The sequence below is a fragment of the Canis lupus genome, chromosome 15, assembly GCF_003254725.2.
Source record: "Canis lupus dingo isolate Sandy chromosome 15, ASM325472v2, whole genome shotgun sequence".
Lineage (NCBI taxonomy): Eukaryota > Metazoa > Chordata > Mammalia > Carnivora > Canidae > Canis > Canis lupus.
In genome coordinates, this window is record NC_064257.1 from 47,870,359 (window position 1) to 47,895,698 (window position 25,340).

General features: G+C 37.1%; 1 protein-coding gene across 7 annotated transcripts in view; it reads right to left on the reverse strand.

The window, feature by feature from the left end:
- IQCM (IQ motif containing M) overlaps positions 1–25,340 on the reverse strand; it is a 429,271-nt gene that overhangs the window by 348,944 nt on the left and 54,987 nt on the right. For 6 of the 7 annotated variants that reach the window (XM_025439271.3, XM_025439272.3, XM_025439269.3 and 3 more), the window contains 4 exons: positions 18,350–18,455; positions 17,708–17,793; positions 9,199–9,281; positions 7,115–7,382 (listed from right to left, as the gene is read on the reverse strand). In XM_025439271.3, coding sequence (XP_025295056.3) covers positions 7,115–7,382; positions 9,199–9,281; positions 17,708–17,726 — 370 coding nt within the window. In that variant the 5' untranslated portion in view covers positions 17,727–17,793; positions 18,350–18,455. Of the gene's footprint in view, positions 1–7,114; positions 7,383–9,198; positions 9,282–17,707; positions 17,794–18,349; positions 18,456–25,340 lie in introns of those variants that run through there. The other variant, XM_025439273.3, reaches the window with a different exon arrangement.

Sequence of the window (25,340 nt, forward strand, 5' to 3'; positions counted from 1 at the left end):
TATGCCTTCGTTTTATATTTAAAGGAAGATTTGTGTTTGGAGACGAAAGAATACATATACACATGGAAACACAAACACACACGTCTATTCCTTTCTAAACTGGTTAAGGAATAATGCAATATTGACCCTAAGTATATTTGCTTGACATGAATATCAGGATATCTCATTGAGTTTAATTAAAATCTATTTCCAAATTTAAATGACTCAAAATTAAACTGAAGTATTTTTTGTTCCCAAGGGAATACATAATACATGAATACTATATACTATGTAGTAACTATAATCTAATACTTAATATGTATTACAAAAACAGATTTTTATGTTTGATTTCTAATTATCAAGATCCATAAATTGTCTAGCCTGACAATAGAAACTGGTTAAGCAGTACTGTAGATGTCCATATATTCAAAGAGGAAATCATTTCGTATTTTCTCTGATTTTGCTCTATTAAGAAAAATACGGACATGTATTATATGTAAGCACAAAGAATATTTACTAAAGATATTTGATATTATAATTGTTAGAGTGTATTTTTGAAGTTGATATCCTTGGATCAAATTCGAGGAATGTTTGGCCTATTCTCATATAGATGTTTAGCTTATAGCAGATAATGTAGCTGATTTGTCAGCACAGCATGAGCTAAAGGTACATATATCATACACACAGGACTCACTTCTCTTTCTAATCTCAGAAACTTTAATCAAGTTCTGGAATTAATACCCCTGATATCGCAGATCATGCTTCCATTCACACTGAAGTGAATACTGGGAATATGTTGAAAAAATAGGTCCAAGTTACAGACTTAATATATGCTTTTTGAGATAAGAACTTTGAGAAATGAATTCCAATTTTAATTCAAATATAAACTCGAAGATCAGCACTTCACAGCTGTCTGGTGGGACACATGCAAAGGCTCCCACTAAAATGTCTCTGACTTCAACAAAGCCTATAATAGGATTTTCAGAAGAACTGCTGTCCTTCCTTGTGCTTTTGAGAAAATCTTCACTCCTTTCTCACACCCCCTACCTCCAACATCCAGGGCCTCCTGATTACAAACCAGTAAAGAAAACAACCCCCAAAAGGAGACTACCATTAGAATGAATGACCCACCTTCTATAAAAAACCCTGAGAACTAGTCTTCTCACTCTCTCTGCTGTTGACCTTAATCTCCACAGACTCTCATTTTTTTCCTTCCTTGAATCAGCTCCCCAAACCCTTTACTGTACCCTAAAAACCCCAGATCTTTCATCAGATAAACTGATATTCTAGCTATGTTCTCTCTTTATTCTTGTTCTAACAACCCTTTTGATTGAAATATGAGTAAAATGGGGCACCTGGGAGGCTCAGTTGGTTAAGCATCTGATTCTTGGTTTGGTCTCAGGTCATGATCTCAGGATCATGGTTTCATGGGGCTCCATGCTCAGCTGGAAGTCTGGTTGAGATTCTCCCTCTACCTCTGCCCCTCCACCCTCCCTGCTCACATGCTTTCAAGGGCATACTCTATCTCTCTCTCTCTCTTAAATAAATAAATCTTTAAAAATTTAAACAAAAAAATATGAGTAACATATTTCACACACTCCTGATTTCCCCGTAGCTGATTTCCACTTATTTTGCTGGGTACTCCTCTTCTTCCCCTCTAAATGTTGGAAACCTCCAAGACTTAGTCCTTGGATTTTTTTCTCATCTCATCTACATTATTTTTAGATGATCTTATCTAAGTTTACAATTGTAAATAAAATTGATATCTATACTGTTCAATACAGTAGCCACTAGCCAACTGTGGACTGTGCACTTGAAATGTGGCTAGTATAATTTCTAAAATATACACTGGATTTTAGGGACTTAGTATGAAAAAAATGTAAAATACTAACAATTTTTATATTGGCTATTTTTTATATATTAGGTTAAGTAAATCTATTATTAAAATTAATTTTCCCATTTCTTTTTTTAAGTTCACTAATTTTTTTAAATCTCAGTATTTTTTTAAAGATTTTTATTTATTTATTCATGAGACACACACACACACACACACACACACACACACACAGAGGCAGAGACAGAAGCAGGCTCCATGCAGGGAGCCCGATGTGGGACTTGATCCTGGGTCCCTGGGCAGAAGGCAGCACTAAACCGCTGAGCCACCCAGGCTGCCCAAGTTCACTAATTTTTTATTTAAGTAATCTCCATACCCAATGTGGGGCTTGAACTCACAGCCCCAAGATCAAGAGTCACATGCTCTTTTGACTGAGACAGCCAGGTGCCTCTTATCTGTTTCTTTTTATCTTCTAAAGTGGCCACTAGAAAATTCTCAATCACATTTGTGGTTCATATTATATTCCTATTAGACAATATTGATCTATACCTGAGTGACCCCAACCTTTCTTTCCTTTGAGCCCACACTTACATTACACACTACCTATTTGACATTTTCATTTGTATATATAATTGGCATATTAAACATAATGTTTTCAAATCTCAACTCTAGGCCTTTGCCCATTGAAAACTGCATGTTTCTCTCCTCCCTGTCACAGAAAATGGCAATTTCTACCTTCCAGTTCATCAGGTCTAAAGCCAGAGAATCATCCTTCCTCAACTCTCCCTTTCTCTCACACTCCACACCCAGTCTTTCAGCAAGTATTGACAACTCACCATCAAAATATTTACAAAAGAGTATTTTAAGGAAGAAAGAAAGCAAGAAACAAAAAGTTCATCTAAGAATCCTTTTTGAGTTGGTCATCACTACAGGATACTGATCGGATATCAGTATCAGAGAAGCTTTATAGAGTGTCACTGAGACCCTTCTGCCCAGGGAAAGAAAGGAAGAAACATTTATCTGTTAGTCTTATCCTCCCTTTCTGATTGCTCATGTGTCAGTGCTGAGCCCATTTCTATTAGTGTCCCAAGCTAGGAAGGCATCAGGAAAGCCTGGAGAAGGAAGCAGCCTCTACAGTGGTAGCTGGAATAAGAAGTGAGTCTGAGAGGATTTCAAGTGAGATATGAAAGGTGTTTGCCACAACTCTCAGAACAGACCATGAGCACCTCTTCCCAACTTCTGTAATCAGTGACGTAACATTGATAGCTTGAATTGGTTACATCACAGTATTTACACCATGGAAACAGGCAAAACCTATAAACCAGGCCTCCTCCCTCTTCCCCACCATAGCTAGTGAGTAAACATTTGCTAGCACAGCACTGACTACAAGGTTCTGTTTTTCAGATAGCTATAGTTTACCCCTCTCCTGCTCCTTCTCAGAACTGCAGCCACATTTGTTCTTTTTGTACTTCTTTGAAATCACTTCTGTGAGTCCTTCCTTTGGGCCATTACAAATGGTTATCCCAATCCTAGAACTCCAAGGAGGAGTTAACTTCTTGACCAAGTAATTCCTCCTCATCTTTCATAGCTTAGCTCAATTGTCATTTCCTCTAGAAAGACTTTGCTGACCCCCAGTCCAGGTCCCATTCATTTGTCATATACTCTCAACTGCACGTAAGTGATTATTTAATTGATATCTGTTTCTACAGATAGACTACAAGTTCCATGAAGGAGCAAGTCATCAGCATTTTTCTCACTTTTGCATTTCCCATACTGAGTTTGTATATTTACTGAATATCTCAACAGAAATTATTTAATCAACGTCTATTAAAAACTCTTTTACCATTTTCCCATCAGTGAAATTGCAGTTGTTTTAAGAGTAATGAAAGAGAGTCCTTATACTTGAAAATGTAGGGAACCATGTTAGGAGGAGAACAAAAGACATTTTTTGGATGGGCATCACTTCCAGCTATAATCCACTGAGCTGGATTCCAGTCACATAGCTCTGCCTAATTGTAAGGGACATGAGAAATATATGTTAGCCAAGTGCCCAAGAAGAAAGGATAAAGTAATAAGTTTGATAAACATCTAGCCAATCCCTGTCACAGACTGCCCTTTTGGACATCAAATATCTATCCATTCTTATTCCCTGACAAATCACACTCTTCCTCTCCCCAAAAAAGATAACCTAAAGTTGAAGCAAAGTACTACATCCAGCTAAGAGTCCAGGATCTCTGGCTGTTTGCAGTCTTTTCCACCAGGTCCAGGTGTGGCTCACTGTGGTCTGGTAATAATGTGTACCAAACATAAAAAAAAATATTTCCACCTTTCCTCAGAAACATACAACATCCAGGAATAGGGGCAGGTATAGGATAGCTTCAGTAAAAACTCCATTAGTGAAAGCAAAAAAGAGAAGACACACAGCAATCACCATGCCAAAGAAGTTATAAAATCTGCTGGGGAGTCACTGAGAAGCCCCCTACCCTGGAGATGGGGCAGTTCTTTGAGTATACAGTGATTCTGTTCTGGGAGTACACTCCCTTATCCATTTTGGGGGGCCCCTGGATCCACTCTGGTAAGTGTTTTCCTGGCTTGTTGGCCACATCTTGCTATTATCCTCCTCGGGGACTGTACAACTTTTGTGGGTCACCTCCAAATAAGGCCACATATTTTACTTTTGAACATTCAGTTAAATCAAGGTTCATGGTTTCTTCAGCAATAAAAATTCTCTAAAATGTTTGGTAGATTTTTTAATCTATTTTCTTCTAATTAATTCTTCATGACAATAACCACATCCCAAGTTCTTTTTTTTTTTTTTAAGCATAGTTTTACAATCTCTTTGTATCTTCTCTTCTTTACCCCTTCCCTTAGTCTTTCAATTTAATGGTAAGTGCCTGGGGGTGATCTAAGATAATGGGCTGGGTTAGGAAGAACATACTCTTAATCTGATTCTTGCTGCAATGATAAATTTTAGGCATTTTCTCAAAACCGAGCACCCAGATACCTGGTATTGCTCTACACCCTTTCATTTCTGCTTGCAAACCAGCCAATACTTTTGTTAGTTTGTCTCTTTTTTATATAACTCCCCAAAGGCATCCAAAACCACTAACATACTTCAATAAACGCTATTTCCCAACTTCACCACCTAGAACAACAAAGCTTAGTAGGTACATGGTCTAAATTCCAACTGGTTGCTGGTGGCAGTTTTACCATTACATAAGATGCATCTCCAACCCTTTAATATGACACATCTGTTTCCATGCTGCCCTCAGTTCTGTCCCCAGGGGGTGCTACCTTAATTCAAGTCATCCTTTCTCATATAAATTAGTCCCCTCATTGGTAGACTCTGAGCCTCCAAAAAATCATCACACCTCATCTCTGCTACCAGAAATGTTCTAAAATGCCAATGAGATCACTGCAACTTTTCATTAAAACATCTGGATGAGTCTTATTGTTTTGGGGTTAAAATTCAAAGTTCTCTGGTATCTAGTCTCATCTCTAATTACTCTTCAATGCTCATTTCAGTTACATAAAATCATTTTAGCTCCCGCAGATACACCACAATCACTTTCTCAGATAGCCATTATCCTAAGAGATTAGACCATCTAACTAGATAGAACCTTTCTTTCTTGAGTAAACTTACTCATCCTTCAAGATGTACAGAGTCTTTAAATCTCTGAAGAATCCATCCCTAATTACTATATTTTTTTAAGATTTTATTCATTTATTCATTAAAAACCCACAGACAAAGGCAGAGGGAGAAGCAGGCTCCTGAACTCAATCCCAGGACCCCAGGATCATGGCTTGAGGCAAAAGCAGAGCTCAACCACTGCACCACTGAGAGGCCAACTCTCCCCCTATTACTATATCTGAATTAGGTATCCTTCCTATTGATTCCAAAGCAGTAGAGCTTGTTTTTATTACATTATGGGTCACACTATTTTGTAATTGTCTATTTATCCTTCTTCATCCAACCACATACAAATTACATATATCAAGTTTGAACTTCTTGAGGGCAAGTAGCATATCTTTTGTCTCCATACATCTCACATAATAAATAAATGCTGGTTGAACAAATGCATGACCCCCAAAATTATGGCATGGCAGTGACCCCCCCAACATCAATCTTCAATCTTCACCTCTCTCTCTCTTAACTGCCAGATCTCCAATTCCAACTTCCTAATGACTGTCTCCCTCTATGTATCTACTTAGCTGATCTAAAACTGAATTCATTGTCTTTCCCATCCCCTTCTTCACTTGCCTAAAATCCATTTATCCCTCTGACTTCAGATCTCAAAATGTTATCTATCTACCCAGTTTTCCAGTCTAGAAACTTCAATCTCTTTCTTTAGAAAATCTTTGCTCAAATGAATTGCTGATAGCCGGGTTAAAAACAGCAGAGTTCTTTTCTGCAGCATATCACAGAATTTTCAATATATTAATGCTCAATATGTATCTCAACCAGGAAATGCACTTTTTAAAACTTAATGAACCAGAGATGCTTTTTGCTGAAGTGACTCCCTCAAAACTAATGTTCAGAAGACTGCATTTTGAGAAATGCTTCTGTAAACCCCTCCCTCACCGTCTCCCAGGCATTCATCCCCACCATTACTCTATGAGCCTTTTCATCTTTGTTTCTCCAGCTCCTACGTGGTGTCTACCACAGAGAAGGCACTCATTGGATGAAAAAAGATTCCCATGAAAAAATAACATAACAAGAAATAACAAAAGAGGAATAATGGAGATGAAGTTATGAAGGCTTAAACAGAAATGTGTCTTAAAAAGCATTCATTTCAGCCACTAGTCTCAGAAAAACAGTATCATTTTGTGTAAATAGACTTCCAGGTTCCATCTTAACCAAGTTCCTGATGGAAAATAAACCTTCACTGTAATTTGTCTTAAAGGAAAATCCCTGGGGTTTTGGGGGAACAGACTCAGAGTTTGCCTACCCTATGTACCCTGCTCAACAATAGAATTCAAATCCATAAACCTCTAACTGTTTTATTAACTGTGAATTACATAGTCTGAGGTTCTTATATTATAAGAAATATCTTTCTGTTGGAAGATGTGGCTAACCAATTTTGTCCCAATAAATTTCTCTTTCCCATTAGTGTACTTTCGTCTTAATTTCGGGTGGCCCCAGAGCTTAGTAACTCTTTTAATCATACCTCCTCACCTTCCATTGCTAAGATTTAAAGTGTGAGCTTTGGTTCCAACAAGGAAATTCCATTAAAAGCACACCTGAAGCAAAAGGTTTTGCCTGTTGGTTTGTTGAACTTCTTTGCTACACTAAACACTTACCTTTTGCAATTATATCCATAGAGTCCTTGAATTTTTCCTTTACGCTAAAAATATATGGCTCCTTGAAAGAAGTTCCCTGTGAGGGTTCCTTAAAATGCTCACTTTTGAACAGGTGTTTGGGAAAACAAATATTTTTGTGTGCTGTCCGAAGTTCTTGAACCATATCAGGTGTTTCCTTTTTTTTAATCACCAAAGGTATGAATTTGCCAGATTTTGGTTTTTGATGTTTATTTTTAAAAACATTTATAGAAGTACCTTGAACTTTATTCTGTGAGTAAAACAGAAATAAATTTGATAAAATTTAATTTTAATATTAATCATATAATAAAATTATATAATACATTTTATTAATAAGTTAATAAAATTATATCCAATAAATGCATTTTACAAAGTACCTTACTATATAAGATATTTACTATAAAGCACATGGCGGTAAACAGAGCAGATGTTATCCTTTATAGTTCTTCAAAAGCCCTTAACAAGAATGAGGGCTATATTCCACTTCAAAAAAAAAAAAAAAGGAATTTCTTCAATAGTAATTTTCTACTTACATGTGATATTTTCAAATGCAGCTTAAAGTCTATTTTAAAAGAGATGTTTTCAAATGGTAGGCATAGAAAAATTTAATAATTTTCAAGCATCTTTTAAGAATTTTCAACTGTTCATAAAATGCTAACTCTCAAACTTCTTTGTTAAATGTAAGAAATTACAGCTCATATACAGAAGTAGGTTCTCAAGAAAAAGATATCAATAATCAGATATGTATTTCAGATCCTTTCAATCACTTAATTCCTTCTTAATTTTGACTACCTTGAACGATAGAAAAATAACTCAGTTCTAGGTCTCTGACAGGTAATTATCCAAACAATTATAATTTTTCTATTCTAGTCATTCTTTTGACCTATAGATAGAGTTATAATTTCCTGCCCTTATCACTCCCCTCCAAAAAAAAAAAAGGTTAGACAAATTCAAATTATTGCCAACTTAAGACACCAATAAGTAGGCTTTAATATGCTAGTACTATGTTTTGTCAAGCAATCAAAGATGGAAGAGTAAAATTCTTTAAAAAAATCAAGGTTCTAAAGTACATCTATCTAACTCTTTAGACTGAAGTTTTCATCCCATGTGCCTACTAGTGAAATCAATATAATTTAAAATTATTTTCAATCTGTTAGAGGAAAAAAATTAAAGTATTAACAATGTTGATTATAAAATTAAAACCACCTATTATCAGTCTCATTATAGAAGACCATTCAAATGAAACATATGTAACAATTATAATCCCTCTCCCCTACACAGCTTTGAAAAATATTTAAAATCATTATCTAAAATTCAGTTAAAAAAAAATGTTCAAAAGGGGATAGTATAGTGTGGCACACAGGAAGCCATCCTAAGATTCCTTTCCCTCACTTGTCTCCTCAAAGACTCATTTGTCACAATAGCTGATGGTCATCCAAATTTCCCATCTCCTCTGCAGATGCTTTCCTCTAAAATTTCAGCCTGTGCTGACTCTCCTCTTTGCTGACCCATTCCCTTATATTCCTTCTCACCTTCCAAATCTATGCCATTCAGCAAATATTTATTGAGCCAGCCACAAAGCTTGTTGCTGCAGACACAATAGTCAAAAAGAGAGTCACTGCCCTGGGGGACAGATCAGACTAGTGAAGGGCTCTAATGCAAAGTGATATGTAAGGAGATACAAGGAAGCATAACACGCTGGGGACATGGGAAAGACACAGCTCACAGCATATTTTCTAGTTTAGCTTTATCTAATAGTGTTTAAAGAGGGATATTTATTTGAGATACGTAATTCAAATTTTTCTGTTAAAATTCTTCAAAAGAAAACATTAAAATTGGATTAAATGTACAAATTAAATATGCATGTAATTAAATAATAGGTATAGCTATAAAATCTTATGTTTAAATGCAATCTAAAATCCATTTTTATAGCTAGTAAAGATTTCATTTTCTCTTCTATTCACAATCTATTAGGGCTCATGCAACCATTTGGAACAATCATTGTCATATACAAAAATAGTTATTAGTTTCCTAAAAAATAAGTTAAATAAATGCAAAGCATTAACCTCATTTATTTTCTCATAATGTTGGGCAATGAGAGTTTTTGCTTCTTGAAAAAAATCTTGTCTGGTGATCTCTAATATAGGACCTAAGAGATAAACACAAAATGTTTTATTTTTTAATGTAGTTAGTATAATTTCTTAATCACAAATGGCAAAACTATGAGATTAAAATTTGGGCAGTGATGAATTTTGCAGGACATTATAAAAGGTAAGTGTTACAAGTAGATGTTAATGGATGCAAAAGAAGTTCATGTTATGCTCCTTCAATGTAATATTTTACTTTAAGACACATCAGCCTGCAACAGTGAGAGTGCTAATGTAGATCATGCTTATTTATTAAAGTCTAGGGGAACGAAATAAAGTACACAAAATCAAAATCCCATTTACCTCTTAAAGTTCTTAAAATGTTACTATACAGAAGATATAACATGACTTGAGCACAAAAATGAACAAATCTAAGTGTGTTTTATATACCTGATGACTAATTCACATGGCTGTACATTTATTTCTTTATGAATATTTACCTTAAAACTGGTTGTTAAACTTATAACTGCAAAATAAACTCAATAGGTTCCTTAGGTAGGAATAGCTTTGAAATAAAAAATACTCAAGTGGGTAACATTATACTAATTCTTATCTCATTTATATTTTCTTATGATTCTTATTCTTTTTATCCAGAGCCACATATAAAATTCTATAGCATAGACTACATCATTCTCATTTACTCTTGTCTAGGTTTTTCTCCTCAAGTATTTCATTATTAGTTGATTCTGACATTTATAAGTGTTCTTTGCTTCCTCTCCTTAACCTGGATTCAGTAAAATTTAAATAGATTACCAAATTATTGATTCAAATTGGCTCTTCAGTTTGGCCAGTATGCCTCCCATTCCTATAACTCTATCTCCTTTAATATTCTAAGGACCAAGATTTTCTCTCTTCTTTTCACCTTCTCAAATTTTAAGCAATTAAAAATTTTGTCTTGGGTGTCTGGGTAGCTCAGTCAGTGAGGTGTCTGCCTTCGGCTCAGGTCATGATTTCAGGGTCCTGGGATCAAGTCATGCATTGGGCTCCCTGCCCAGCAGGGAGTCTGCTTGTCCCTCACCCTCTGCTCCTCCTCATCCCTGCTCATGCTCTCTTTCTCACTCTCAAATAAATAAATAAAATCTTAAAAAAATAAAAATAAGTTAAAAATTCATCTTCATGGAAATCAAAACCATAATGAGATACTGTCTTAGTCCATTTGGGCTGCTATAACAAAACACCACAGGCTGGGGACTTAGAAACGGACATTTATTTCTCACAGTTCTGGAGGCTAGAAGTGCAGGATCCGGACACCAGCATGGTCAGATGATGGCCCTGTCTCAGGTTCCAGGCATCTAGTTGTATCCTCACATGGTAGAAGAGACTAGGGACTCTCTGGGACCCTCCTATAAGAGCACTAATCCCTTTGATAAGGGTTCCAGTCTTATGACCTACTCATCTCCCAAAGGCCCTACCTCCTAATACCATCACCTTTGGGGTTTGGAATTTCAACATTCCAATTTGGGAGGGGACACCCAAACATTCAGATTCTCATAGCAGATACCATCACATACCCACCAGAATGGCTAAAATTTAAAACACTGATAACACCCAATATTGATGACAGTGTGGAGCAATTGGAACACTCACATGTCACTGGTAGAAATGCAAAACAAGATAATCGGTTTGGAAAAATTATAGCAATTTCTTAAAAAATTAATAGACACCTATCCTGTGATCTTGCAATCCCACTCCTAGTAATTATCAAAGAGAATGAAACATACATTTATAAAAGAGTTGTACAGAAATGCTCATAGAAGCTTTATGCATAATAGTTCTAAATTGGAAATAGCCAAGATGTGTATCAACAAGAGAAGAGCAAACTAACTGTGGTATATTCACAAATGAAATACCACTCACCAATAAAAAAGAATCAAGCTACTGACATACACAACATGGATGAATTTTAAAATTATTATAAAGCATCCTTACAGACACAAACATCAACATAATGCTTTATGCTTCCACTTATATGAAGTTCTAGTGCAAACACAGCTAATATATTGGAGATAGAAAAGAAATGTGATTTTTCTGGTCAGGGATGGTATAGATGAGTGAGAAGGGACATGAAGGAAATTTCTGGAGTAATGATAATGTTCCATATTTTGATGCACAGTGGTTCACACAGGCATATATAATTATTATTACTCAGTGAATATATACCTAAGATTTTGGCATTTTGTTGTCATACATTTTATATCAATAGAAGAAAAGTACAAACATGAATTTTGACTAATGATACGCATATTGATGGATACATAGGAAATAAGTCAAATACAGTAAAATATTCATGGTAAGAACTGGGTGGTAGGTCTGTGGGTGTTAATTTAAAATTCTGTCCAGCTTGCTGTATCTTTGAAATTTTCATAACAAAATACTGGGGACAAGTTCTCTCTTCATTCCTTCACAAAATTTCCACTGGCTTTTCTCCATGTAGACTCGGGAGTCACAAGCAGCTGTTACTTTGGGGCTATGCCATCCTGAAGACTGAAGCCTAGGGAACACCCTGGCAAAAAAGGAGAGATAACTGGACCCCAACCCCCCACCACCACCATCCCTTAAAATGCTGGATTAGGAGAAAAAGCCTCTACTAAGATGTTCCATCACTGGGCACTGGAATTACTGCTCTGCAATCATTCTGGAAAAAAACACCTTTTCTTGCTCCCAAGCTTCTTCCTTCCTTCCACTCTTACCTATGGAAAGTATGTAAGTCATTGACAAACCCAAATCTCCCTGTCCGCCCACACTTGCCACTGTTTCTCCCCACATTCAGAGCTATCTACATATTTCTAAGGATATAGATTGGTGGATTTTTTTTCTTCCCTCTAATAAAAAAATACTTGTCAAGATTTCATGCACGTGCTTCAAGAAGTATACATGTTCCTTGTATAGATCAGAGCACAAAGTCACACGTCAATCATAAAATGGTTCATATAAATGTCACGACTCAGAGCCATATGATGCACGGTCCTCACATGGAAGAGACAGGAGTTCAGGAATTAAAACTGTCTCTTTCATCAGATTTCAACTAAAATCTAAATCTACTTTGAGGGGCTTCTAACCAGACCATGTACTCCCCAGACAAAAAGCAGTAATGTACTCTGAGGTGTGATGCCAAAATCTCTCCACTGTTTCTTCCTCTCATGACAATCTTTCCTTCTTTGATTCCCTTCTTCTGACTACTTCCCTTAGAATTACTTATACTTACAGTATTGCCGTGTGTCATACACATGATAAACAATACAACTTATTCATATATGAAATTATTAAGTCATTGGTTTTTGGTGAAAATGTAGCCTTATAAAAACTACCATGTCTTCATTCTGAATGATCTAGTCTTCATTTATAGGCAAAGCTCTGACACGAAGAGGGCCTGAATACCTTCCAAAGTCAGCCGTGCTGGAAGCCCACACAGGAGCTGGTCTCCCAAGCTGCTTCCTGCATTTTTTTACATATCTGCTGCTTTTCCTAATGCCATGTACTTACTCCTTGTGAGTACTGGAAACTCCTCTGAGATTTGCCTGGTCACTCTAGTGAAATACTTGCATTTCATCACCACTTTCTGCTATGGACTGAAGATACATATTCTCCCAAAATTCATATGTTGAAACCTAATGCCCGGTATGATGGTATTAGGAAGAGGGTTTTTTGGAAAGTGATTAGGTCATAAGGGCTCCACCCTCATGCCCTGTTAAAGAAGCCTCCAGAGAGCTAGACGGTCCCTTCTACCCTATGAACCTACAGTGAGAAGACATCCATCAGTGAGGAATCAGGCCTCACCAGACACCAAATCTACTGGCACAATTATCTTGCACTTCTCAGTCTCCAGACCTGTGAGAAATAGATTTCTTTTGCTTATAAGCCACTAAGATTATGACATTTTGTTACAGCAGCCCAAACAGTTCAAACTGCCAATCCTGAGCCCTCACTATAATTTAGTGGGCTGAAAAAGTTGTTCTGATTTTCCCTTCTTTAACTGGCCTTAGAGGAATTAAATTCCCAAGACAGCATTTTACTTCTATCTGGGCTCTTGGATGACCAGTGTGTCTGATTTTCCCCATCACCAAGAGCCACCTGTCATTTGTGAACTGCAGGAGCTGGTATACACTCTGACAATCATAATGGCCCTCTTGGAACCAGAAAGTTTCTGACTCCTCTAGGGACTACCACAGTGAACCTATACAGTCAAGCTATGAAGTGCTTGAATAGGACAAGGCCTGGGATTGTTCTTCAAGGGGCAGAGAAAGGCAGCCACCACCAGAAGAGAGCAATTTCTTACAGATCCTAAAATGGCTCCAACTGAAGGCATGTTGACACACTGACTCCAAGTTGGCATTTAAACCCAAGCTTCACTGGCATTTAAGATGCTGAGGCAGCTGTTCTGATTTTCTCCTGTAACTAAAAATTAGCCTTTGAACCAAAAAGTTAAATTCTCAAGGTTGCACAAGAAAATTCATATCTCAGTGCCTTAGGAAAGGCAAATGGCTGGTGCCAGTTTGTCCCAGAAAAGAAAAAAAAGGCAAAGATAATGTACATTATTTTTATAATTTGAATTGAATATATATATATATATATATATATATTCAACAAAAGAGTCTAGAGTTAGGAGAAATTAAACAACTTTGATGTTAAAAATCCATCCAGTTAATCTTTGAGGTTTCTGTTTCTTTGTTCATGATAAGTATACAAGCATGCAGCTTTTAGATATTCGAGTGCACACTGGAACTTCAATTATTAAGAAGTTGTCAAGGTCTGCTCCTCTTAAAAAATCTATAATTAAGGCTTTATTGATTTGTAAATATGTATCCATAGCATGTAGAATGACTTTTAAGAGCCCTCATTCCTGAGTCACACTGTTTTGGTCTTGAATTACAATTTCCTCATGAATCTTATTTTATTGTCTTAAGCCTTCATTTTCTTATTTGTAAGATGAGGATAATAATAACAGTATATCTTGCACAGAGTTGTGAGGATTCAATTGGACTTAGTTACAAAGCACTTAGCACAGCGCCTGGCACATAAAAAGCTTTCAATAAATATGAGCAATTATTACTGCAGTTATTGTATTATTACTATCATTGAGCTAAACTTTTCTCTAACCATGTTTATATAATTAATCTCATTAGTCAATCTTCATTTCTTCAGTAGCACAAAGATAAATTTCAACTTTCTAAATTGTTTTGAATAAATCTGGTCTTATTATAGTTCTTTTTATCCAAAACTAATTAATTAATAGATTTGCAAATAATAAAATTTCATTATACTTTGGATTCTTCAAGTGACTAAACCCCCCAAAGCAATAAAAAATCATTAAAAGCAACAACAACTATTTTATGATAAAGTTCATGAAGAGATTGAAATACTTATACTACTTACATAAAACATGAGTGCAAATATTAACATTTCCATGGGGAAAGATAATGAATTTCTAATGCCAAACAATTTCACTAGCCTAAAATATTTTCTCACATTTGTTTTATATTTTTAAGAAAATACTCTTCGTATATCATCAGTTTAATGGTATTATGATTGGTAGTTCATAAAACTTCAGATTTCTCTTAATCCTTTAGAGGTTCTGTGTAATTGTTCTAGTAAATCTCTGAAGTGAAGACACCAGAAGAAGACCTAATTATGGAAGCTATAACAAGGAATAAGCCATTGGCTATTTCTTGATTATATCACTGAGCAAATTTTTTCTTCCCTAGAAAGACCTTGGGACTTACAAACATGTATTTTTAATAACCCTAACAAAAATAACTGGCCTTACTAAGAGGCTTTCTATCCTTCCTACAAACAGGCTGCATTCTTCAGAGACCTCACAAAAATTTACTAAGAAGTTATCCTGAACAAAAATGTATGGCTACACTGCTAAGGCCTTCTTTGCCTATACAGTCAAAGTAAGTGCCTGTGTGTTTGATTTCACAGGTGTTAGAAAATCCATACCTCAGACTCCATGAGATTTAGTTTAGTATATGTTCATTAAGCACCTACTAAGTCCCAGATGCTAAAGGTGCTGAACTTGGTGCTAAATGTGCTGAAATAAATAGGGCATTAGGTCCCCCCACCTTCCAGGTACTTAGAGCCTAATGCCAGGAAAACAATTGTAAATAAATGCTGTGGCATTCAGCATGATACATACGCTATGACAGAGGCCAATGTAAGTCACCAAAACCCTCTACTGCCAGCCCACTAATGCATGAATTTCCCCTTAAAGATATAAGACTTTGCATTGTATTATTAGACATAAGGTTTAAAACAGAAATATCCCAAGAAAATAAAACTGAATCAAATCCAGACTAAGGTAGTGGTTTTAAAACTGTGCTTCATCAATTTCATGTGCGTTCAGGGCTCTTCCTTCTTTCAATCAGAATAGCTCAGACCTGTTTTGTTCTGTTTAACACATTTGAGATATTCCTAAATTTTGTCGGAAATACTCCTTGGAGGGAATCCCTGGGTGGCTCAGCAGTTTAGCGCCTGTCTTCGGCCCAGGGCATGATCCTGGAGACCCGGGATTGAGTCCCACATCAGGCTCCCTGCATGGAGCCTGCTTCTCCCTCTGCCTGTGTCTCTGCCTCTCTCTCTCTCTCTCTCTCTCTTTCTCTGTGTCTCTCATGAATTAATAAATAAAATCTTAAAAAAAAAAAAAAGGAAATACTCCTTGGCTAAAAATAACAAACACACAGCAAATCATTAAAAAGCAAATTAACAAAGGATTGAATATTACTGTCTGTGCCGAAAGATCTCCTTCTAAAAGTAGGTTCAGAGGAAGGGCAGGGTTAGGTTAGGAGAGGGGAGAAGCTTGGGGATGAGGTGCAGAAGAGGGAAGCTGGAAGGTGGTTTAATTCTTTCCAGGGCAAAGAGTTGTGGAAACTAGGAAGTGAAGTGAAGCCCTTGAAGAGAAATCTCAACTAAAATAGTTTATACTCAATTTCATTACATATAAGTGAGAAAAATATAATTTGTCTAATTTCTTTTCAAAAAGTTCAAAAACCAAGTGAAACCCAAATTCCAAGTGGCATATGGCCTTCATCTCCTAAAACCTATATTCAACCATCTGATCATTCCACAACACATTCTTCATTAAGATCCAACTCTTTAGTTCCAAGGTAACAGCATTCTGTTGAGCTGTCTCTTCCAGTTTTCCTCACTTCCCCACTTTCTTTATTCCTTCTTTAGAAAAGTCGTTTATTGCCTTTGTAACAGTAAGTGATTAATAGGTTTCCTGCCTACCTCAGGGAGATTTTACAGTGCAGCTCCCCTCAAAAAAAAAAAAAAAAAAAAAAAAAAAAAACTCTCTCTATGTTAATCTTCCTCAAAGTGGGATTTGGTTGCTAAGGAGACACAGAGGAATTCTCAGCTCTCAATATCAAGTCTTCAAATATAATTTACGTAATTGTGGGCATGACCCAAAGGCAAAATGGAACTAGAGAACATTCCTCCTCCACTTTATGGATCTTCTTCCCTTTCTGCCCTTTCCATCTAAAAATGTGCTGTGTTATCCAAATCGAGAGTTACAGTAATCCACGTGGAGCCTAGAATAGACGCCTGCTGGACTGTACCATATACTTCCTGGGGTCACAAGAGCCAAAGGAAAGTTGTTTAACCAGAAATCCCAACCCTCTATGCAGCACTCTATGTTTCTCAATCAGGCTATCAAAGCCTAAATTCAAGATTACCTGAAGGGTTCCCAAGTCTAGATCAGCTCTGTAAGAAATACAATGTGAGCCACATACGTAATTTAAAATTTTCTAGTAGTCATATTTTTTAAAAGTGAAAAGAGATGAAGTTAATTTTAATAACACATAATAACCAATTGCTATAGATTTTATTTAAACTATATCCAAATATTATCATTTCAACATTAACCAATATTAAAAATTAATGAGATAATTTTCAAAATCTTGTGTGTATTTTGCATTTATACACCTCTCAATTCAGATGCTGGCCTTTAATCAAAAATACTCAATCTGTATTTAGATTTTCTATACTATCCACTTGCAAAAATATATTCACATACTCAAGTTGCTCCAAATATGGTTAAAAGTTTTCCAATAACTAAAAAAAAAAAAAAAAAAAAAAAAAAAAAAAAAAAAAAAAAAAAAAAAAAAAAGTTTTCCAATAACTGAATTATCAGTTTTGTATTGAAATTAAAATGAATTAAAATTAAATGGTTCTTTAGTTTCACTGGTAACACTCCAAGCACTGAATAGCCATATGTGGCTAGTAGATACCATATTGGACAGGACACTAAATTAAAAGTTGCTATAGATATCTCAAAAGTTGGTTATATTTAAATAAAAGGAATGAGATGAATTCTTACAAGGTACACCAATAACAGTAGTGTTCCTAGGATTAATAATTAAAAGTTTCCTCAAAGCTGTTGGATTATCACGCATTATGCACTGAGTCATCACGGAAGTGTGATACTCACATTCTGCTTTATCAGACATAGCCTCTGCAGCAATCAAGATGGGAAGTTAGGGTGATCTTCTTTTTTGAAAGTTGGGCTCCAAGTCCCTAAACACAATTACATTAAATAATGTATTCATGATAAATATTTATTTTTAGCTTTTTCACTCACTCAGAAAAAAAAATTGGATGAATTATTAACACTTTTTATACATCTCTCTTCTCCTCTAAAATCTTTAATGCCTGCCTCTCCAAAAGAGACTAATAACAACAGCCACCACTGAATGGGGCTCTGTAGTTTACCAAGTGTTTATATACATATTACATTACTGGTTCTGAACAACCTGACAGGAACTATTTGGCAAATGTGGAAACCAGAACTCAGAGATGTGAAACAACTTGTCAATGTAAGATGTTATTTAGTGTCATATACAGAACTCAAATCCACATATTTGTGTGCAACTCCCTAGGCAGGTCCCTCTGATTTCTTACTATTTTCCAAATAATATCCAGTTAATACTGGGCACATACCTTACACATCCTTGCCTTGAACTTACACACTTGAGTTTAGGTTGATGCTAGCCTCCTACTCAGACTGCTCTGTTTTCAAACTTTTTTTTAATATATGTCCTACCCATCCTTACAGCATAGGTTCAAATCCTACCTCCTTCATGATCACCCCGGCCTCTAGGGATCTGTTCTTGTAAACACAGTAGTTATGTTGTCCATGCTTCTCACTTGAAACTTATCATATACTTCTGTGTGAGGAGCTAAAAAACAGAGTGATAGATATCAACAGAAGTCCTATATTCCCAATTAAACTTCAAGTGCCCTGAAAACCAAACTATACTTCATACCAGGGGCTCCTCAAACCTGACTGTCTATTAGAATTGCCTGGTGGGAAGGGATTAAAAATATATCAGTCTAGAGTGGGATGGAGGCATCTGCATTTTTTAGCCTTCCCCAAAGATTCAAATGTTCAGCTGGAAGAGCAAACTCCTGCCTTTTGCCTTGACTTTCAGGGTTCCCAGCTCAGTGCATCACATTCTGGAGGTACTCAATAAAGGGCTGATTAATGTGTTTATTGAGCTGAGCCCTTATTCCTACATTTGAAATTATCATTACTTCCAAAGGATTATCCAAAATGCATCAAATGTTGCCTCTACAGCCAGGGAGTCAGTTACACCGGTGCATACTACTGTGTGCTCACATTGCTTTATAATTAGAAATAGCAATATTAAATGCTTTACAGAGCCTCATGGAGCCTCTTGTTCTAAAAGTCTACGTATAATTTCAGTTAGCTGACTAGAGCATCAAACTGTGGTGAAGCATTCAAGACCTGTTAAATAATTTGGGGCTTATTTGAGATAATCCACAAGCCACCATGGGCCTATGGAAGTCATGACTCTATAGCCACAAGCTATTAGATGAAGGCTACAACACTTTTCCTCAGTTTCTAACCAGAGGGGGAAAAATATTATAGTTACGGTTTCAAAATAACAAATCTGGAACATCCAAAAATGATTAATTCTCAAATTGTCAGCATTATACCATGGGCAAGAGCACAGACCATGTACCTCATCTCCCTAGTTCTACAAAGGAACTGGGACAAATTAAAATACTGCACCTCTCCCTTAGCAATTAATAATCAGAACTCATCTTCTAGTCTGGCTTAATTACTGTCATTCCATTTAAATATAAGAAGAAAATAAAGGTGTTTTGTGCTCTGTCATTTTCTTGTTTTAATCTCCATAGAAATGGACTCTTCTCTGGGGCTTTTGGCTCCTCCACCTTAATTCAGTGTGCCAGGAGTGTCAGCCTGCATTAAATTGGCTGGCAAGCAAGACATCCCACAGCCCTTTTAATGCACAAAACTAGCCAAGCATCCTAAGGGGTGCTGGCATGATAATGCCCCCGCAAACTCGAGTGATAAGGGATGCTGAGATAGGAGGTGGGGGTGGAAGAGGCCCTGGAGGATGGACTTGCCTAAAGATAAGCAGCACACTGACAGGACTATCAGTAGATAGGGCCCCTCTCCATTTTCATCCCAAGGAGATAGTTAAGAAATGCTGAGTCCCTCCTGATACATGATCAATTAATAAGTATAAATCTAATATCTGGGTTGTACAAGGGTTGTAAGCCATCTATTTTGGAAGAAAAGGCAAATACATAAGTCAAAATTTTAAATAAAATACAAACAACTATATACCAGATGTCAAAGGAAGTTTACGAGCTAAGGTACCTGGCTGGCTTAATCAATAGAGCGTCCAACTCTTGATCTTGGGATTGTGAGTTTAAGCCCCATGCTGGGTTTAAAGATGATTTAAATTTAAAAAAAAGAAAGTCTATGAGCTCTGTAAATAAGTGATATAAACCCATGAGTGCCATGAGTTCAAATGAAGATGGGATCCCTGAAGGCTGAAGGTTGAGAAAACGACCTAAGAAAAGTGTTGAAGGGAGACTGAGCAGGATGGAAAGGTGGGTGAGGGATAGTAGTGATAGTCTGAACAACTGGGTTAGCACAGGCATCAACTAGTTAGAACTGGGTGCTGGACAACACACCTATATGGTACTAAATATCAGTCCTTAGCAGGTCAGATTGGCTGATGTCAGAGAAACAGAGAGAAGCAAGTGCGAGGTGAGAATGCACATGGTTTGGGAGACAGCAAGTATAGCTCTGTTTGATTTAAGCAGGGGGTTGGATTATACACTGCTGAAATAGGCAACAAACCGTTTTAATATGTGGAAGCAGGCACTGACATAAGTAGTGTTCTGGAATGTGACTTCTGTAAGGAAGGGCTTTGTTTTCTTCCCTTCTATAGTCCCAGCACCTTAAAAAAAGGACCTGACATATACAAGGATTTCAAAACCTGTTTGTAAAATGAGTAATTAACGGCAACAGCAGGCTGGACAGGGATGCCCTAGCTTCTCATGTCTTTTCAGGCACATCCTCCCTTTCTCTTCCAGTAGACGCAACTCAAGGATCTTGTATTGGGTTAACAGGAATGCTAAGGGTTTCTAATTCCATTACTATATGGATAAAAAAGCAAACAAAAATGGAAAGAATATTTCCCTTCCTTATCTCTTTAGCTTGTCCTTCCAAAGCAGATGACTGATAAGACTTTATCATGGTAATTAAGGATTCTGATGACAAAAAAGCTGCCCAATGGTATTCAGCAGAACTTGGACATGTCATGATCCACGGATCTAGACAGGCAGTTTTAACAGTTGATAGAAAGGTGAATCAGAGAAATTCTCCTAATCTCCAATCAAAAGATATTTCCTTCCCATTTCTCCATGTCTACCCAGTTGGTCAAGACATAAAATGTTGAGTCCTCCTATATTTTACCTACTACCTCCAATCCATCAAGTCTTCAACATTTTTTAAATATTTATTTATTTATCTATCTATCTATTTGAGAGCAAGAGAATAAACAGAGGAGGAGGGGCAGAGGGGGAGACAGAGAGAGAGAGAGAGAGAGAGAGAGAGAGAGAGAGAGAAAGGAAAGCAGGCAGGCTCCCTGCTGAACAGGAAGCCAATGAAGGGTTTGATCCCATGACTTGAGCCGAAGGCAGACACTTAGCTAACTGAGCCACTCAGGCGCCCCAAGTCTTCTACATTTTAACTTCAAAATACTTCTGCTTCTCCTCATTTTCCCTCTCCCAGTCACAATCATTTAGTTCTTGGAATGCTGAAACAGCCTCCTAACTGCTCTCTTGATTCGTACTCTTATCCTATTCCAATTCCTTCTCCACACAGCAGGAGTTATCTTCTTAAATGTGTATCTGAGCATATCATTTCCTTTCCATGACTTCCAAACACATGTAGAATAAAACCTAGCTCCTTGCCTTGGGCTTTTCTCTCTCTTGCAACCGCGTAAATATGGATGAAAAATATAGGACTGATATCCCACAGCTCCACTGAGAACTGAGCCAAGGGGCTTGCTTTGACTTTTCTTAGCCTTTAGTTTCCTCATTTGCAAAATAAAACTATTGGGCAAGAAGATCTCAAAGGCCCCATTACTTTCTAAAATCTATTATTACATTGCTTGTGTAATGTATGCAATTCTAACTGGTCCCAAGTTTCAAAAACAGCATGGTTAAGAGTTCATGTCTCCCTCCTGTCCTTCTCCACTTTTCTTTGTTCTCTGGAATGTGGGAGCAGAATACCCAAGAAAGTGGCCTAGGCCTGACCTCTTTCCATCATGTCCCTGGCTGCATCCCTCCTCATGTGCCTCTCAACCCTTGGCCAACAGAATCACCCTCTCAGGTTTCATCCTATCATTTGTCCTGTTTCATTCTCTGGTAAGTGTGAGCCCTCCTCCCCTTTTTCTCTTTCAAGTCAACAAGGACCGTCAGGTCATTTTCCAGACTTGCTTCCTGACTTCTCTCTACCACGTCTCCTTGTCCCTCTGACCAGACTTCAGATATGCTGGCACCAAACAACAGGAATGAGAAAACAGAAAAGAGTACAGGGAAAGAAAACAAAACAATATTAGAGCCAAATTTAGGCATCTCTAATGGGTAAAAAAGTATAACAGACAATAGGAGAATAAAAACTTTACAACTGCATAATTAAAATTATGAACCAAATTAGTCAGATGGCCATAAAATGAGTTGGAAAGAAGATACTTCATGAATTCATGATCATTAATATCAGCTAAGCTGGGATCCTGGGGAACACGTGTAACAGTGGCAAGCACACTCCTTTCCTGACGCAGAAACCTCCCTCTGATTCTCTAATTAACTTGGGTAAATAAATTTCTCAGAGCCAGGAAGTGGGAAGGAAAAGGACATAATTGAGTCATTAGGATATTGCTCCAGCTGACACAAACATCGAGTCAGAGAGCACTGCAGAGAGAGCAAAGTTGGATTTCAGTCCTTACTCTGCCATTGCCAAAATGTGTGATCTTGGCCAAACCACTAACCTCACTGAATTCCACCTCCTTCCTGAATTCCTAGCTACAAATGAAGGATTTAAAATAGACACACAATTTTTAAAAGAGCAGCTTCAACCTATGTTTAAAGGAACACTTCCTCAGAAGCCAATGAGAACGACAGATGAAAGCCTTGCTCTTCTGACTGAAGAGGGTCTCAGAGCTTCTCCCAGCATGACTGTCACTGCCACCAACCCCAATTCCAACACTAAAGGATCAGAGACACCCAGTCTATGATTCCACAGGTGCCTTCTGGATGTAAGGTTCGACTTCATAAAACAGGGACCATGCTCTATTTCCTTGTGGGCTTGCATGGACACTGACACTAATTAAGAGATCCCAAATATTCCTGGTTTACATAAAATATATGTCTTTAAGTCACAAAAGAAAGCTTTAATTTCATTTCAATTCTGAAGTCATTAAAAAGGAGATGCTAAACTGGGAGGACTCACACATGATTCTTTTAAAATACTCTTCAGCTAAAACATACGAATTCTTTCCCATTTGGTCTCAATGTGTAAAACTGGTCCTTCTGAGCCATATTCAGTTAGCTATAGATTTTTTCTGTGATCTTATCTTAGGGATAAGATAAGATAAGATATAGGGATGTATAAAGTAGGATTTGGCAATACATGAACATGTACATTGAAGGCTACCGAGAATCAAACCTTACTGACAGAAGATGATGGGCTGGAGTTGGTGAGATAAGATTATCACTCCTTGGTGGTTAGGTGCAGCAACTTGGGAGAAAGGCAAGCAAATAATGTCACATGGAGCCGTACCTCAGTAAAGAGATCAACTACTAGAGGGAATTGAAAAACTGACCTTTAGTCCCTGTACTTTCCAAAATTACAAGCACAAAAATAACATTTGCAAAGTAAATGACTTTTACAAGCCAAAGAAAGAGACAATCTAATATACAAGTCAGCAAATGATTGCAATAGACACTTTGCAAACAGAGTTTTCAAATGGGAAATCAGTATGCTAAGAGTTGCTCAAAACTCATTGGTCATTAAGGAAACACAAAGTCAAATCACAACTACCGTGCAGCCAAACGAATGGCTTTCACAAAATCCTAAGTGTTGGCAAGGATATAGAGCTACCGAAATATTCATTTACTGCCTGTCAGGAGTGTAAATTGGTAATCTTTGGAAAACTATTTGACGGAATCTTCAAAACCTAAATCTATATCTAAGTATGGCTCAGCCCTCCCACTCCCAACAGAAACATGTTATAATATGAAAGACACATGTAAGAATGATCACTGCACCACTATTCTGTAATAGGTGAAAACTGGAAGCAGCCCAAGTGTCCTCTGAGAGCAGAATGGATAAATCACAACATATTCATACCACTGAATGTGTCACAGCAGCGAGAATGAAGCACTATACACAGACATAACTGATCCTCACACACATAATCTTGAGAGAAAGCATGAAGAGGACATGGCCCCATTCATATAAAGTTCAAAAGCAGGCAAAACATCAATGGTAATAGAAAACAGAGTAATGGTGACCCTTGGAGAGATGGTGCAGTGGCTGATGGGGCACAAGGAAAGCCTCTAGGGTGCCAGTAATGTTTATTTATCAGATGGTGGTTATGCAGGCAGGTTTACTTTGTGAATATTTCTCAAGCTGTACACTTAGGAATTATGCACTTTTCTGATTATATGTTATACATCAATTTAAATTTAACAATACATTTCAAGTTTTTTTAAAGATTTTATTTACTTGAGAGGAAAAAAGAGAGAGCATGGGTCAGAGTTGGGGGTTGGGAGGGGGAGGGAGAAGCAGGCTCCCGGATGAGCAGGAATGGATCCCAGGGCTCCAGGACTATGCCAGAGCCTAAGGCAGATGCTTAACTGACTGAGCCACCCAGGTCCCCAAATTTTAAGTTTTAATTATTAGTTTTTCGAAGTAACCTAGTAAAACTCTGAAAACACTACTCTCATCATCACAGATCGTTTTATTTCTCCTCTTCTCTTTCTCAAAAGAAAAATGAGCATAGAGCTTTCATAAAAGCCAACAATATCTGTGCTAGATGGTAAGCCTAACTAGGGAAAGAACTAGTTTTTATTTCTTTTGTGTATTCCATAAGACTGAGCACATGGCTAGCCAAGCAATAAGTAACTCATAAAAAGCAGTTGATTTGAATTCCTGCAAGAAATCTTCAATCATTATAATCTGCTTAGTTTTCAGCATTACTAATATCTATTTAGAAATCTGACTACTGCTAAATTTTCCCATGTAATTTGTCATAACTTTTTGCAGTGTGTCTAATGGACTTTATTTTTTTAATGAAGTTGATGGTGTCTAGTGGGTCACATGGTGCTCAGACCAAATATAGTAGAGGAGGCCAGCCAAAGTCCCACAGGGTGGCCATTAGGAAAGGCTTTCTGGAAAAAGTGGCATTTGTGAAATAATGGCTGAAGTGTAAAACAGGAGTTTCCTAGGCAAAAGGGGAGGAGGAGGAGGAGGTGCATTCATACATGTTTATACCTTCCAGCAGCTACAGGAAGTAGTTATGATTTCATTTCACTGGTTCAGGAAAGTTTGACCAACTTCTCCAAGTTCCCATAGCTAAGATGGGGATTAAAGAATGTCCTTGTCATGATGAGCACTGGGTGATGTATGGGATTGTTTAATTTTATGCACCTACTTACCTTGATAGGAAAACCACAATTATCCAAATGAGAAAAGGAGCTAATTGCTTTGGCCC